Source organism: Ursus americanus, chromosome 18, assembly GCF_024610735.1.
Source record: "Ursus americanus isolate L20-20 chromosome 18, mUrsAme1.1.p, whole genome shotgun sequence".
Classification (NCBI taxonomy): domain Eukaryota; kingdom Metazoa; phylum Chordata; class Mammalia; order Carnivora; family Ursidae; genus Ursus; species Ursus americanus.
The window spans coordinates 35,282,933-35,300,155 of record NC_142144.1 but is presented as its reverse complement, the minus strand read 5'-3'; the positions used below and the strand labels follow the sequence as shown (position 1 = coordinate 35,300,155).

General features: G+C 38.3%; 1 protein-coding gene across 1 annotated transcript in view; it reads left to right on the top strand.

Moving 5' to 3' along the window:
- LOC123781345 (phospholipid-transporting ATPase FetA-like) overlaps window positions 1-17,223 on the top strand; it is a 102,884-nt gene that overhangs the window by 50,382 nt on the left and 35,279 nt on the right. Inside the window, exons 6-11 of the mRNA XM_045780807.2 lie at window positions 1,125-1,186; window positions 5,479-5,551; window positions 5,924-5,994; window positions 7,070-7,152; window positions 7,894-8,052; window positions 10,282-10,370. Coding sequence (XP_045636763.1) covers window positions 1,125-1,186; window positions 5,479-5,551; window positions 5,924-5,994; window positions 7,070-7,152; window positions 7,894-8,052; window positions 10,282-10,370 — 537 coding nt within the window. The remainder of the gene's footprint in view (window positions 1-1,124; window positions 1,187-5,478; window positions 5,552-5,923; window positions 5,995-7,069; window positions 7,153-7,893; window positions 8,053-10,281; window positions 10,371-17,223) is intronic.

Here is a 17,223-nt window from a genome sequence, read left to right as displayed (position 1 = left end):
CCCTATTTCCCTTTCCAACTTTCACTTCTATAAGGTATGTACAGATTGGAACCCCCTGGGTTTAGAACACCTTAGGACATAAACAGAGGCCGACTCCTTTCCTGGTCTTGGAGTGAGTGCTGCTTGGCATTCTCTTTGCTGCTTACAGCAGGCCTGGCATAGAACAGTGAGAATGAGGCCCCAGTATCAAGCCTGCTAGTGGGATTTGAGAAGTCGGACCTGTTGACCTGCCTGCAGCTTCCCTAAGAGAGTCCTTCTGATTTTGCCAGGATAGATTTCTAGACCAAAGTTCGTGAGCTTGATGTTACTCTAGCTTTTTAACTCTGCAACTGTTTTAAATCCAGAATTAGCCATGTAGTGGTTGAAATTTTAGTCAAAACTCGAATGCAAAAATGTGACTTTATTTCTCTATAACTAAACTCAGTATATCTCACAACTACCACCCCAGCATCCCAAAACTTTTTAATGAGAGCTGAAAGCTAAATTTGCCAATTCAGGATAACTCAGTTACTTCTGGGTTAGAACTTAGTTTCTTTAAGATAAGCATGCTTACAAATTCAAGATTCTCTCTGCCCTCTTCATAGTTTTGCCTTTCTCCCAAGGAGTAATCTCGACTGGAAGTGGGAGGTTCATGTGAGCATGAGGACATACCCTGTATTTGTCCCCCACTCTATTTGGTCTTTGAATAGAAGACCTCTATTGCTCTTTCCTTAGCGCATCTACTGTAGAAGCTTCTGTGTGTTGACTGTGGTGGGGGTATGCTTGAGAATTCTTAACTTTCCCTGCTCCTACCAAGGTGTTCACAGGTGACTCTAGTACTATCCATCATTTTTCACTCTCTATTTTGTGGTTCTAAGTTGTTTGTTCTCATTCCCCCAGGCTTTGCTTTTGATATTTAAAGCCAAGATTTTATCTCTTTTTTTCTCTTGGTCCTTTTCTGACCTCTTTTCCCGGCTTCTCTAAGACAATCAGCCTCTTACCCTGGTTTTAATGATAGAAAGGCATGGGAGGTAAAGGAAAATTATAAATAAGGAGAACTACATGGGTAGTATTTCAGAATACTAACCTTCTACATGCAATTTGCTCTCTGCATATTTCCTGAACGTTTTCTTGTGTAATTTTAGAAAAGGCACCAAAATGACAATCAAGTCAACAACCGTTCCGTTCTGGTGGTGATGAATGGCAGGTAAGTCATGGGGAAACCAATTTGGTAGGACCAACTCTGGGAGAGGGTTGTCTTTGCTAAAGCTTGATGCTGTTGGGTACTTTGGAAAGGTGATTCAGGACAGTGAAGAGAACCTAAGGTTGAACATAAGAATTTGTTTCTAGATCTAGCATACCCTGAATTTGCTGTGTGACCTCAAACCTCTCTGGGCCTCATGTTTCTTATCTATAAAGGAAGATAATATTCTCTACCTTGGAGGATGTTGCAAAGATGAAAATGAAATAATATATATTAAGGTAATTAACAATTTATGACATACAAGTGATTATTATTAATGCAGTGTTCAGCTTGGAGATCTGTGTCTTTAGAACATCAGTGGATTCTGGCATGGCTTATTGGCCATTGTACTATATAAACTTTGATCAGGTCATCTTTTTTAACAATCTAAAGAAAGTATTGGCTAAAAAAATAATAATAAAAATAAAATAAAAAAAGTATTGATGTTGACCCCATTGCTGTAGTGTTTGGTCATAGCTGTCTAAAGTGTTATCAATGGGTCAGTGTTTATATTTGATGATGTCCTACAAAATTTGAGCATTTTACCTTTGTCAGGAATATAGGGAGGCAGACGTAATTCCTACATAAATCAAAATATGGAGACTATCATAAGAGATACAAAAAAATTTTATAGGAATTAATAAAAATGAAGAATCATAGCTGGTTAAAGGAATCAAGGAAGACTTTCTGAAAGCTAATATCTGTGCTGGGCCTTAAGGGATGGGGAAGAATTCAACAAATAGAGATTGTAAAACAGAAAAAATGACCAGTGTGTGCAGTAGCATGATTGTAAATAAGTACAAACCTGAAGGAGTTCAAAATTGAAGTCCAGTCTTTGTTCACAGTGGTCTTACAGAACCCCCAGGAGCTGTAGTTTTAATCATATAACTCTTTTATGTGAAGTTCTTGGGTATCTAATTCCGTTATTTATTGTGACTGCTGATTCTTACTCATGGTGGATTACTTCGTCAAGTGTTTTGGTCTGTTGAAACCTCTCATAAAATACTACCAAAAAAGTTAGTTGTGATTAAAAAGAAAATTTAAAAGAAAGGAAGAAAGAAAAGAAAAAGAAAAGAAAAGACAAAACTCAGTGTATTGGAAATTTACCAGGCTAAGGCATTACTGACCAAATGGATTTAGTCAAATGAACTCCTCAAGTAGTTTGAGCACTTGGGTTTTGAAAGGCTATTAGAAAAGAATTTGTCAAAGAGTGGTTTTAGGGTGGTAGGTCACAAATAGGGCCCTGGTTAGACTTTATAAGCCAGTGTTTAACACTCAGTGAAGCTGGTTATTGAAACAGTCTGTAGTCCAGAAAGTGGCTTTCTTTTTCTAGAACACATGGTTTTGAGTAGAGCTGCTATTAAAAAAGTTTGTCTGTTTTGCAAGTTGTGATTTCTGTCATTTTCATTTCTCAATAATTTTGGTTATAAGCAGCACATCATTAGTGGAATTTTCTTTATGAGAATTCTAAATGCCCTGAGTTAAGGTTGTATCCCTTTTGAGGGGTTTGCCTGGTAACTCAAGGATATCACCTACTGAGACCTATTTTGGAGAGTTATAAATTTGAATCCCATACCTCACAAGGTCATAAATTCTTAAGGGAGAGTTCTTTACTGTCTAACACCCAACCCCCTACAGTAAGATAGACAAACTTTCTTGCCAATGGGTTGATTTTTTTTTTAGACCACCGTTTCCCTAATGGTGTTGCCCTTTCAGAGTCCTGGCTTTATGAGGGGTTCTTAGTTCCAACTCATTGCCTCTCAAGATCCTAAGGCTTTATGTCCTGTCCCTCAGTGGGCTAAATTAAAACTCAAGTCACTAATTATTAAGATTGGCAATTCCTTCTTTCACTCAGAGCAAGAACAGCTTCAGAACATGCTGACTGTTCTGGATTTCAGAACTTTTTTTTTTCCTCCTGGCTCCTTACTTTGTGGTAAGCATAGCCTTACTTTTGAAAGAATGTTTGCCTTAGCACATCTAATGCATTTCTAAATGTTTGTAGTAGAAAAATTACCAGTATGTTACAGAACTCCAGGAGGTACCATTCACATAAAACAGAATATAATGTGAATGGTCTCCTCTGAAGTCAAAGCACTGCCTTCTCTAGCTCTTGGATGATATTTTCTAAAACAAAAGTTAGAATGCAATGCCTGCAAATTGAAAGTGTGCTTATGGCATAATGGGATTGAATATTTTAAGCCAGAAGGAAATATCTTCCCCTCTCCTAAATCTGGGACGCATGATTGTTAAAATGAACAGGAAAATATTGGTAATAGTTCAACAGGTCCTATGTAATAAAATATAAGCTTTTAAATCTTCAGGAGAACCCAGAATGGTGTAGCCCTTCTTGCCACATTTTACTGGTGAAAATCATGGCAGACAGAATGCCAGAAAACTAACAAAAGTGAACGTAGAATCAAAACAAAGCAAAACAGATATTCAGATGTTTTTCTCCAAGTCTTGTAGCTACTCCCTTTCAATGCTATAAAGCAGCTTTGAAAATTAGTAACAAAATAAGTAAATATATTGGATTTTATCTGCATAGAGATGACACTTGAAACCAAGGGAAGGAGATATAAGGATATATAAATAGTGGTTTTACAACAAAGTCTTATATTTGTATTATAACATGCAGAGAGGGGTGGCAAAGTTGGTTGGGCCTCCAGCTCTTGGTTTTGGCTCTGGTTGTGGTCTCAGGGTTGTGAGAGTGCTTAAGACTCTCTCTCCCTCTCTCTCTGCCCTCCTTCCCCCCCCCCCCCGAAAGATAAATAAATAATCTTTTTTAAAAAATAATAAGATGGAGAGAAAATTGAATTTGTAATAAGATTTAAAGAAATATAACCCAGGGGGCGCCTGGGTGGCACAGCGGTTAAGCGTCTGCCTTCGGCTCAGGGCGTGATCTCGGCGTTATGGGATCAAGCCCCACATCAGGCTCCTCGGCTATGAGCCTGCTTCTTCCTCTCCCACTCCCCCTGCTTGTGTTCCCTCTCTCGCTGGCTGTCTCTATCTCTGTCAAATAAGTAAATAAAATCTTTTAAAAAAAAAAAAAAGAAAAAGAAAGAAATATAACCCAGGAATTAGAAGAAAATTATCTAAAAGAGTGAATTTATATAAAAGAATTTTTTTTTGGATAAAAGAAATTTGGCCCTTCTTAAAGAAGCTATCTTCCCAGAAAAGGCGTTCTGAGAAAACTCATGCCTTTGTGTGTCTGGCAAAGTGGTGATGTATGTCATGCCTACAGATAACAATGCTTCATTCAAAGGTGAAACAAGCAATGGCATCCAGGTATGCCTTCTTTTTGCCTGCTCTTTGGGTGCTTAGCATAATAGAATTGTTGCAAATAGGTAGCTCATTTTTCCAAAATGCTCGTGGCACTGTGTATATCATGCTTAGTCCTTTATCAGAAAGGAAGGATTTATGGCCTGTATGTAGTTAGGGAAATTGAGATACAAAAAAGAGAAAGGATCATGGTAGAATCTGCCCCTACTGCCAACTGCCTTTTGTGGGAAGTGAGCATTTGAGGGGTCAAAAGTAATCCAATTTTGAGGGCACTTAATGTAATGAGCCCTGGGCATTATATGCAACTGATGAATCACTAAACTCTACCCTGAAACTAATAACACATTATATGTTAACTAACTTGAATTAAAAAAAAAAGTAATCCAATTTTAACATAAGTAAATAAAATTGGCCCAGCCATATGATAGAATACATTTTTGTCTATCAAAAAGAATGAGCCACATCTTCTGTAAGTGCTCTGCAAGACATGTTATTACATGAAAAATGAAAGTGTAGCAAATTATGTATCTAGTGTGTAACTTTTAAATGTATGTGTTGTATTATTCTGATTGATATTTTCTAGAAAGAAATACAAAAAAGTTACTCATAGTTGCTACCTTGAGAAGCAAAACTAAAATCTGGGAAGAGAGGAGAATTTTTCCTTTTATGTACTTCTTTATTATTTGGACTGCTTTTTTACCATATGCAGATACTACTTTTAGTGAAAGAATAATTATGTGCATGTATGACTACACATGCCTTTATGGAGTTTTAGAAAACCCTTATAACCTGAAGTCAAGAGAAATGGGCCCCCTTCTTGATTATAGAAAGGATGCACTACAAACCAGTTTGATTCTTCTATAAGTCTTGACTTCATCTCAGCTTTTCTCTTTCTTTTTTTATTTCTTTTCTTGCTTGTCAGAGCAGGGCTATGGGGAAATTCTCAGAGCAGGCATTCAAGTCTCATTTTCTTACAGGATAAAGGAGGACAAATGGATGAATATTCAAGTGGGAGATATAATAAAACTAAAAAATAATCAGCCTGTCACAGTGAGTACCTCTTTGGGCTGTGGCTTTTTCTTTTTTGGCTTAAATGAGTACAGAGGAACCCTTTTATTACTTCTGCTGTCACTGCTTTTGGTGACCTCTGTCTGCCTCACTTTGCATCCAGAGATTAACAGCTTCTGTGGTGAGAAGCTTGTTTTTGTCTGCCTCTCACCATAGCTACAGATAAAGTATGACTAGTTTCAGGAGGGACTGTGTGTGGTAGTAGCGGTGGGTCCTAGACAAAGAGAGTAAACCAAGTATCTGTAAAATTCTTAGGCTGAACAGCTGTTCCTGAGGTAATTGCTTTTGTCACACTGTAATATTAAAAGTCTGCCTTCCTGCTCTCCTTATCTTCTCTGACTTTTCTGACCATAGGCAGATATGCTATTACTCTCTAGCAGTGAGCCCTGCGGTCTGACATATATAGAAACAGCAGAACTGGATGGGTAAGTGTTCCTTCCTGATAGTCATTGAAGACAATTGAGCCACCTTAATTTCTCACTGAGGGAGAGCATGAGGTAGAGAATGAATATTATCCTCAAATAGAAGTGCCAAAGATGCTAGAAATATGCAGATAAGCGAAAAGAGGAGGCCAGGCCCTTGGGACCTCAAGTCTAAGACTGAGTTCTTAATAAGAATAATCAAGCATCCACTGGGGGCAGAATCTGGACAAATAAACTCCAGATTCTCCATCTCTAAACTGGAGACACTCTGGCTGTGTTCAGTAGTGCTGAGTGATAGGGAAAAGGTTAATAGAACTGTAAAATTTCAGAATAGAGTTTCAAAGTTTCCAGTGGGTTTAAGGGGGTGGGGAGGATGAGTATGAAGGTAACTATTTACTGATAAAATACCATGTTCTATAAAGGATTTAAGGTAGAGATTCATTAACATCCAAAAACTAAGGTCTTAGGACGATAGAGGCTGTCTTCAGAGAGCTTGTCCTGTGGGGTTTTCTATCAATTGCATTCTTACAACTATTCCTCTTGGTGCCCACAAGTTTTTTGAAATGTGGCTTCCATTTTTGTTTCTGTCTCTATGCATTCCTGTATCAGCAAATGGTTAACTGGGGTTCCTTCATGGGTCCTATAACTATTTATGAGGTGAAAAGTATGTTTACTTGAAAGTGTGTGCAACATTCTTACCAGGCCCTGCTCCTTATTCTTGAAGGCAGGTGCCTCCTTCAGGTTGTTTTGTGATGTCTCTTCAGCTTCATCTGGAGCACCTGACCAGCAAGATTTCATGGATTGGTTAAAGTAGAGGTGGCACGTTGCAAGGAATGAGAGCAGGGAGAAAGGGGAGTGAGTGGGCTAACACTTGGCTTCCTTGTGGAGCCATCTACCTCAGTACTGTCTTTGAGACAGAACAGCGGAGGTGACTCTTACATCTCAAGCCTGTAGCCCAAGCTATTGCTGTTGGCAATATCTGTATTCTAAGATCCCATGACAGAGTGGGAGAAATTGGACCTGTGCTGCTGTTGTGCATGTGTCCTGTGCTCTGGTGACACTGTACCCTTTGCTTTAGTGAAACCAACCTGAAAGTGAAGCAGGCCATCTCGGTGACCAGTGACTTGGAAGATAACCTGGGGCTGCTGTCCGCCTTTGATGGTGAGTTAGGAAGTAGGTTTGCCCACCCACATGTTTATCGGTAGAAGACTGGTTAAATAAGGTATGGTAAATCCATACAGTGAATTCTTCACAACGTCCTAAGAACAATGTGCAAGTTGGTATTTATTTCCATGGAAAAAATATTCACAACATATTAATAAGTGAGGAAAAAACTATTACATTCGACTATGCATAGCATATATAATGTAAGCTTGTTTTTGGAAGCATATATGTTTACAAGTACATGTATAGAAAACTTGGAAGGATGTACTTCAAAAGATTAATAGCACTTACCTCTAGGCAATTTTACTTTCTCCTTTCTCCTCTTAGTATTGTATGTATTTACAAAGGATATATTTTACTTTAGTGATCAGGAAAAGCCAAATGATTTCCATTTTGAAAAAAATACTAGGTTTGCTTTAAGTTAAGTAGGTTTTTAATCTCTTCGGATTCAGGGCTCATATGATCTGGCAGTATTGATGGTGATAAGTTATCCCATGGGTTTTCTCTCTCTGGGTGACCCATGTCACATACAGAATTACTCTTCTCTGATGCCCAGAAACCTTTGTCTGCCTTTCTAAAGGGAGCTGGTGAGAAATGGGTAGCAGCTGAGAGAGGATAGGAAAAAGATGTGTGTGTACTTTGAAAGAGGGATGTTCTTTCCTCTTTTCTGTTAAGCCTCCTGTTAGGAAAGGCCTAAGATTACAGAGCCAGGACTCTTACCTCTTCATTTTTCTTCAGGAAAAGTGAGGTGTGAGTCTCCCAATAACAAGTTGGACAAATTCACAGGAATACTGACTTATAAGGGAAAAAACTACATCCTGGACCATGACAAGCTGCTACTCCGAGGCTGCATCATCAGGAATACAGATTGGTGCTATGGCTTGGTGATTTATACCGGTACGTCTCCTGAAAGTCACAGTCAGACCCCCAACCTGCTAGATTCCATTCATGATCAATTTATGGGCCCTCCAGGATGTTTCCAGGATGTAGAGATGGGACTCAGATGCACATACACCATGGCTTTGAGACCGATTGAAAGGGAGGTAGATAGATGGATAGATGGATGGATGGAAAATTTAAGAAAAACCTGTCTTCTTAGAAAAAAAAAGACATTTTTCCCCAAGCAATGAGCGGCCAACATTATCAGCTCTGCCTTTGTTAAAGGAAGTCTTTGTGTTCCAAGACCACAGGACACTGTGAGTCTTTCCAATCATATCTGGACACAGGAGAAGGTATACAAATAGCAAGAGTACACATGGAATTAACATATGAGAGGGGAACATATGAAAGGACAGTGTATATATGTGGATTACTACCAGGAGAGAATACACACAGTGCTCACTATGGAGAAGAATATAAAATAAAATATGAGAGATTCATGGCACAGAAAAGGCACATGTGAATCATTAGCAGTGGACCCTCTTGAGACATCATTTACAGCCCAAATACCTTATATTAGTGAAGGTTTTTTGGGGGGTTATGATGTGTTCGGGAAGATGGAGGAAGCTTCTGTGCCACCCTGTGCCCATGGTGACAATGGGCATTGATGACAACCACCATACTAAGAGGATGGGGAACGCTGAAGAATGCATCAAGGAAGATTTACCACAGTGAATACTATTCAACTCAGAGCTCCCCTAGACATAGGGATCTTTGATGCCTCACTTCTATGGAAAATCATGAGATCCAAGCCCTAGAGAGAAGCTGAAGAGTCCAGGGAGGCCTTGGTGGAACTTTTTTCATTAGTTCTTGAGCTATAGTAACAGCTTCTAGGCTGACTAATCCCAAACTCAAAAGATTGGAAGTACAACGTACTTCAGCAGCTATCCCTACACACTGGCATTCAGAAAAAGCTCATTTTTCAGCAAAGGGTTTCTCTCTAAAGCAATGGCAGTGGGGTTGCCAACCAGCACAAATTTAGCTAAGGTTTCTCTCTGACTCTTGGTTTACATAGTAGTGAAAAATCTTTTGGGGCTTTGGGGAACTTAGAACAGAAGAGAACTAATACCACTGAAGAGCATCTTGAAGTATTCAGTGTAGAACTTAGCCACTGTTCCTGCTATATGATGCCCACGTTCTACCATGATCTCCACATCCTTCTTGAAATGAAAGGTTTAGGGTCATTCTTTCTAAGGACGCTTGGAAGACTCTGTCCCTTGTAGTTTCCAGGCTCTGAGACAAACTTCTCGTGACTTCAGGTCCTTCACGAAATGCCTTAGAAGTAAAGACTAGTATAGCTTATGCCCTGTATTCTCAGTGTCTGCGCCCATTATCAGGGAAGTTCCAGCTCCCTCACATGTAAATATTAATGAAATTCCTTCGTTAGAGTACATGTAAGAATAACAATCAAGTGGTAAAAACCAGAGAAATTGCTACTTACACTTTCTCCTAAACCTCTTACATTTTCTCTGCGGCCATATTTCTGGTTAGTAATACACAACTCTAGTTCTGTTGGCCACTAAAAACTCTTTACTTCTACTTACCATCTGCCCTGTCATGAAGAAATATAGTCTCTATCTCTCAGCCCCAGAAAAGCCCCAGCTTCCACCTCAGAAGAAAACACTGCCATTGCCTTTTCTGTTCTTCCTTTCCCAATTAGAAACTTGAAATAGAGCCTGGCCCAGCAGAGGGTTTCCTCAAAAGAAGGTGGAGATCTCTTTATCAAAAAAATCTCTTTTCTAAGCTAAATAAACCAGATGATGATGATGAGAAAAAAGCTTGTGGCTCCTAGTGTTGAATTACTATATTGTACACCTGAAATTAATATAACACTGCTTGTTAACTTATTGTAATTAAAATTAAAACTTAAAAAAAAAAAAAGCTTGTGGCTCCTATTCTGACTTAACTCATCTTTGGAAGATTAGACTAAGGTGCTGCAAAAAGAGGGGTTAGCATCAACGTACTTTGCAGAAATAGTTGGGATTATCCTTAGAAACAAAATGTGTTTTTTGGGTTTTTTTTTTTTTTTTTAGTTATTGGTGCCAACCACGAGCCTTTCTCCAGGGCTTTATCCCCTGGCACTGGAGAGAGGTTTGATTAGGTGATCATAAAGGTATATTTCAATCCATTCTCAAGCCTCCAAGTATATTCAATGATTCTAAGAGCTGGTCTCCCTGTTTCACTTAGGACCAGACACCAAATTAATGCAGAACTGTGGAAAGTCTACCTTTAAGCGGACGCACATGGACCATCTCTTAAATATTCTTGTGCTCTGGGTAAGTTAAAGACATTTTTCTGCTTTTTTACAAATAGACATGCTTTTCTTCCTTCCATGGCAGTAGCTGGCATTTCTGACTTGGAATTTAGTTGTTTGAAAAACTCAGGCAGTTTTGGTACGCTATTTATTAATGCCAGAAGCAGAAAAGAACAGAGCCGGTTGACAAGGGAGTCTCTCTCCAGTTTAACAAACCTCTGTTGTAGACGACAGGCGCAGTTTGTTTAAGATTTCATGCTCTGATTAGTGGTACTGGGATGGATCAAGGACCGTGCTTTAGAAACTGACACATTTTTATTTCCTCATAGCCTGTTTTACTCATGAGCACTGTAATAAAACTTTACTTAGATTAATAGAACACCTTACTTAAACTGGATGATTTTCAAACTGTTTCCTTAGAGGAGTCTAAGGTCTGCTACAGGGGGAATAGAAAAGATCAAGTGAATTTTGTTCTGGCCCCCTCATTCTGATGTTCTTCCTTCAAGAAGAGCAGCTTGATATTTGTCTGTTCTGTAAGATTTCATTTGGAAAATAGAGATTCTGCTGCTAAGAAATGAAATTTGAAAAGCACTCAATACAATAATAGCTTTGATAACAGAAGTTTAAACTGAAGATTTATTTCCATGCTATCCTATACAGGTTACCTTTATATAAACAAGATACAGACTTGTTTGCATAACTGAGCAATTTCAGTGGTGCCTATACTTAATTCAGTGACTTTTCATTTTTATTTTTACTCTATTGCTTAGACTTTGAAAATTCAAAAATGCCTTTTCTTTCTGTGTATCTCTCATTAATATCTGAATTATAAAATGTCTCTTCTCCCTTATTTATTATGGGAAATATCACTGTTCTTTTCCTAAATCCTCTGGATTTAGTAAATGGGGTTTTAGAAAATTAGGAAAATTCATTCAACTTTGAGACCAGAAGCTAGTATCCACTCTTTCTCTTTCTGCTACTGTCTGCGTAGCTTTCAGCAATTGAAACAAAGTGACATTTCCTGATTTCTAAATGAGAAAGACAATCACATTTGAGAATTCAGGAAGGTGACGTAGGTAAATATGCCTAACCGTATTAGGAACATGTATCATTAGGCACTAAGTTAGGTCCTTTAGCCTAGGCTTATTTTCAAAACAGGATGTGTCCCATATGCCTAGGAAAGTTCACCTACTTATTTACCTATCTGAAGGTCAGTGATAATACTTGACCTCTATTAGAGTGATCTTAACTTTTTAGAATATTCATCATTCACTTACTGGAGCCTCACTGCGACAATAAACAAATCAAGAAGTATTTCCTCATTTGACAAATATGCAAATTGAGACACAGTTAAAATAAATATCATAAATAAAATCCTACAAAAAATAATGGCAAAGACATTATAATAGTAATGTCCTACAAAAAATTTTAGGACAACATATAATAAATAATAAACAATAAATCCTACAAAAAATAATGGCAATGACTCATCAATTCATATTTATTGAGAATCTATTATGTGCCCAGATGTGCCAGATGTTGTGAGAATCAAAAAGATGTGTAAGATCTGGGTGCAGCCCCCAGGTATATAAAGGGGGCCAGGCATCAATATGTGCCACATGCTTTACATATATCATTTTATTTAATTATCACATCCATGCATCTAGGCATAACTTTTCAGAATCAATGCTCTTTCTGCTATACTTGCTGCCTCCCTGGGGGGACAAAATTAAAACACATGACAAATCCTATTTAAAAGGCAGATTGGCACATATGAAGAAATTAAAAAACTAAAAAGAAAATCCACAAGCTTCCAGAGAAAAATAAAAGGTCACATACCAGGATCAAAAATCAAAATGTCATTAGCCTTCTCAATAGCAACAGCAGAAGGTAAATCTCAATGCCTTCAAAGTGTGCGAGAAAATTATTTGTAACCTATAATTCTTAATCTAGTGAAACTACCAATAAAATTCAAGTATAAAGAAAAATCCATATGTGTAAAGACTCAAAAAAATTTATTCATCATGTCTCCCCTCTTAGGAAGCTCCTAGTGTGTATACTTAGGCAAAACAAGAACGTAAACTAAGAAAGAAGATTACAGAAGCCAGGAAACATGGGGACAAGTGAAAGGAAGTCCTAGGAAGATAGCTGCATAGCAGGCCTAAGAACTCCAGTGCAGATTAGAGCAGGAGCATAGGGGTACCTGCAGTGGGTCTCCAGAGAGAGAATGTAGCTCTCTGCTCAGGTTCTCACAAGATAAAGTCAACAGAGAGTAGTGCAAATGCTGGGGGCAGCTAAGCTGGCAGAGTAGTTGCTATAAATTCCTATATTTCTGCGGTCATTCATGCAATCTTCCCTTCAGAAAGTACGAAATATTATCTGGGGTACTGTGTTCACTTTGGGGCATCCAGTTTAAGAAGAACATTGAGAAGCTTAATGAAAGACTATAAAGAAGTACAAACAGGAAATAAATACCTAACAGCCCTGACAGAGGATGAACCATCAGCAGACCCAAGATGTTGATGAGTTTTTGGAAGGCAGAAAGTAGATTATGTTGATAGATAAACCAGAATAGTGAAAGCTTCAGTGTAAATGCATTCTTCTTGACAGAGCTCAGGAATAGCTCCAAGCTAGCATCAGCAGGTATGGAGAGCAGAAGCGGTAGGTGGGATAATGATTGGGATAATTAATTTTAAAACTGCCCATAAAACAACATGGGCAACAATTGGCCCATGTACCACCGTGCCACCCCTATAGCACGCACATAGCAATAACAAATGTATTTGCCTTCCAGTCTCAAACGAGAGAACTGCTTTCTAAAGAAATTTAACAACCTTTCTCAGAGGGCTAGGTCTTCTAATGTGGGTGTCATCATTTCAGGGTAAAACCCATTTTATTTTAAATTTAAGGGGCAGGGCACCTGGGTGGCTCAGTTGGCTGAGTGTCGGACTGGTGATTTTGGCTCAGGTCATGATCCTGTGGGTCCTGGGATCAAGCCCTGCATCAGGCTCCTCCACCCCTGCATTGTGCTCCTCACTTAGCGGGGAGTCTGCTTGGGATTCTCTCTCTCTCCCTTTGCTCCCCCCCAATGTATGTGCACACACTCTCTCTTTCTCTCTCAAATAAGTAAATAAATAACATAACATAATTCATTTATTTATTTATTTATTGAGTGAGTGAGTGAGTGAGTGAGTGAGTTAGGGGCTCAATGTGCTTGCTTGCTCCTTGTGCACCTGAAGATGAGATCTGTCAAATAATACATACTGTCTACTTACACAGCGCACATGCTTCCATGTTCCCATTCAGGAGAGTGGCCTATTGGGGAAATAAAATTAACCAAAGGAAACCAAACCAACCTATAATGATTAAACTACTCTTTTACTCAAATTTTTAAGTGGACTAAAGGGAAACCAGGAACACAGAAGAGGAGGATGAGGATGAACAAATAGAATAATTGACCTTGGAAAAGACATAATTCAGGGAAGAGAAAAGAAAAGAACTTCCAAAAATTCTTATTACTATTCTTAGAAGACACAATTGCATAAATAAAATAAGAATAGGGTTGCTAACTGGGTGTTATACACAACTAATGAATCATCGAGCCTTACATCGGAAACCGGGGATGTACTGTATGGTGACTAACATAATACAATAAAAAATCATTAAAAAAAAAAAAACGCATAAAAAAAAAGAAAAAAAAAATAGGGTTGCTAAAAATGGAAAAAGAAAAAAGCAATCTAAGAGCAACAAAAAAGAATTTCGGGAAGTAAAAATAGCTGAAATTTTAAAAGCCAATAAGAGGGCTGAAATAAAAAGTCAAAGAACTCTCTAATAAAAAGATAAAGAGATAAAATATATGAGATAAATACTTCTTTTTAATAAAGAACCAAACCAGGATCCCCCAAATTCATCTACCAGGAGTATCAGGAAGAGAAAATAGAGGGGACAACATTGTCAAAGAAATAATAGAAGAATATTTCCTAGAATTCAAGAAAGATATGAGTTTCAAACCTAAAGTGTCCAATAAGCATCATGAATTTTAGAGCTTCAAAGGTGTAGAGAAGTCCCTCAAAATTTTCACAGGGATAAGAATAAGATATCAACAAAAAAAAAATTGAGAATTAGGTTGGCACCAGATTTCTTACCTACACAGCTGGGTCCTAGAAATTAGTAGGGTCATCCCTTCAAAGTTCTTAGTGAAAGTTATTTTGACCTCAAGTCTGTACCCAGGAAAACTACAAATCAAGTGAAAAAGCAAACTTCTTCCTATCTTTTTTTAAATAATAATATTTTTTATTATGTTTGTCACCATATAGTACATCCCTAGTTTTTGATGTAAAGTTCCATGATTCATTACTTGCGTATAACACTCAATGCACCATGCGATACGTGCCCTCCTTACTACCCATCACCAGCCTCTCCCATTCCCCCACCCCCCTGCCCTCTGAAGCCCTCAGTTTGTTTCCCAGAGTCCATAGTCTCTCATGGTTCATTCCCCCTTCTGTTTACCCCTCCCTTTCTTCTTCCCTTTCTTCTCCTACCAATCTTCCTACTTCTTATGTTCCATAAATGAGTGAAACCATATGAAAAATGTCTTTCTCTGCTTGACTTATTTTGCTTAGCATTATCTCCTCCAGTCCAGTCCATGTTGCAGCAAATGTTGAGAAATCGTTCTTTTTGATGGCTGAGTAATATTCCATTGTATATATGGACCACATCTTCTTAACCCAGTCATCTGTTGAAGGGCATCTTGGCTCCTTCCACGATTTAGCTATTGTGGACAATGCTGCAAACTTCTTCCTATCTTAAGATCTTTACCCTTGCTGTCAAGGCCTGCCCCAGGTCTTTACATGGCTTGCTTCTTGTTCATTCAATGCCAGCCTTTTCAAGAAGCCTCTTTTCTATCTAAAGTAGCCACCCCCACCAAGACCTTCTTTATTCTGTTAACCTGTTTTGTTTTCATCAAAGCACTTAGCACTAGTTAAATTTTTTTTAACCACCTTATCTTCAGTCCCTAGAACTATGCCTGACACATAACAGAGCTTTACTATTATTTGTTGAGTTAGTGAGAAAAATGAATGAATATCTGAGCTACCAAATTATGAACTTCTAAGGTAGAAATTAGGTCATATTCATCTCTATATTCTTGGAAGTGCCTTGCACAAAATAATGCTCAAGAAATATCTTTTGAATTGTTATTAAATGAGGTAATGTTCTTGAATTAGCTAGGTTCTTATCAGTGCTGTAGTTATGTTTATATGGTATTTTTTACCAGGACATTGTTAATGTAGTTAGGTGTAATGCACTCTCATTTCTTTTTTTTTATATAATTTTTATTTTGTTATATTAGTCACCATACAGTACATCCCCAGTTTTTGATGCAATGTTCCATGAATCATTATTTGCGTATAACACCCAGTGCACCATGCAATATGTGCCCTCCTTAATACCCATCACAGCCCTATCCCAATGCACTCTCATTTCTTGAAGCTGCAGCACAAATCTTTCCTGGTTTAAACACTTCATTTTTCTGCGTTTTTGGAAATGTTTCTTAGGGGGAAATCTGGCAGATACAAGAAGTGTGGTTAGCAAAGCTTCTTCCTGATGAGCCCACAACTGAGCTAGAGTTTAATCCTCTCTTTCTCCCCAGTGACCAGAGCTCTCAGTGACAATGCTTTCTGAACCCTATTCTATTAAGTAAGAGTGTATCTGTTGGACAAAGAAGCAGAGTGTTTGAAATTTGAGTGGTGCTTGAAATCCAGGATATACTTTTGGGGTAAGGAACAATGAAAAGCACAGATGTGAAGTTCAGAGGACCAAGGAGTACTTTCTTTTTACAGTCTGCTTATGAAGCCTGGGAGCTCCCTTGTGACAGTGATGGCCTTAATAGTTCTCTGTTAGTTTTGTCAACAGTGACAAAATTGAGTATCTCTTTGAGTGTTTACTGGTACCACTTTTTGCGAAATGGAAGGCTGTCTGCTCTTCTTGAGTCTGACTGGCTCTGATAATAAACAAGCAATCTGGGAGTTTATAGTCACAACCAATTTCTTATTTGTTTCTTACTTAGAAAAGAAGCAAGATGAAGCTTTAAAGACTATGTACCAATAAACTCCATAACAATAAGAGACATAGAACATCTGCAAGGGCTTAGAAAGCCTTGGGATGGCAGGAAACGTTCTGGGAATGGGGAAAGAACAGACTGTGTCCTGCCCCTGCAGGCCTCACACTGAGGGGGAAGCCCTGCCCTATGGGATTTGGTCTGATAGAGGTAATTTTCCTTTCTGATGGCTTAATCTGAGCAGAAAGATCTGGTCCTGAGGGACTTAGAGTCTAACAGTAGAAGCAGGACACGTCACTGGAAATCATGGGTAATTCTCAGTTATCCAGGCAACAGAGATGGAGCAGATTGAAGGTCCCCCTGTAATATTTTCCCACAGCTTTGAAATAAAGATTTATAACAAATAAATAAATTATAAATAAATTTCTATTCATAAATAATAATTTATTCTATCATTTTACCGTCTCCATTTTTTCCCACTGGAGCTGATAAAATAGGGCCTGGAGAAGTGGCGGGTAGAAGAATACAAACCCAAATTTAGTGCTGGTCACATAGACTATCCAAAAAGGAAGGTGGGACCAATAGAATTCATCATTAAGGTTTGATCTGAATGATGAGGATAGCCTTGCTTTCACATAACTCATTGAAGAGAAGGATAAAGAAATAGAAATAAGATTGAGAAGAAAGGGTTTTATGGCCCGAGAGAGACCATCACAAAGAGCTGAACTACTCAGTATGAATCCGCATTTGGCTAGAAATAAAAGCAGTTTTTACTGTTTTCTCTCAATCCTCCTCCGTTTTGTTCTCTCCCATCCCG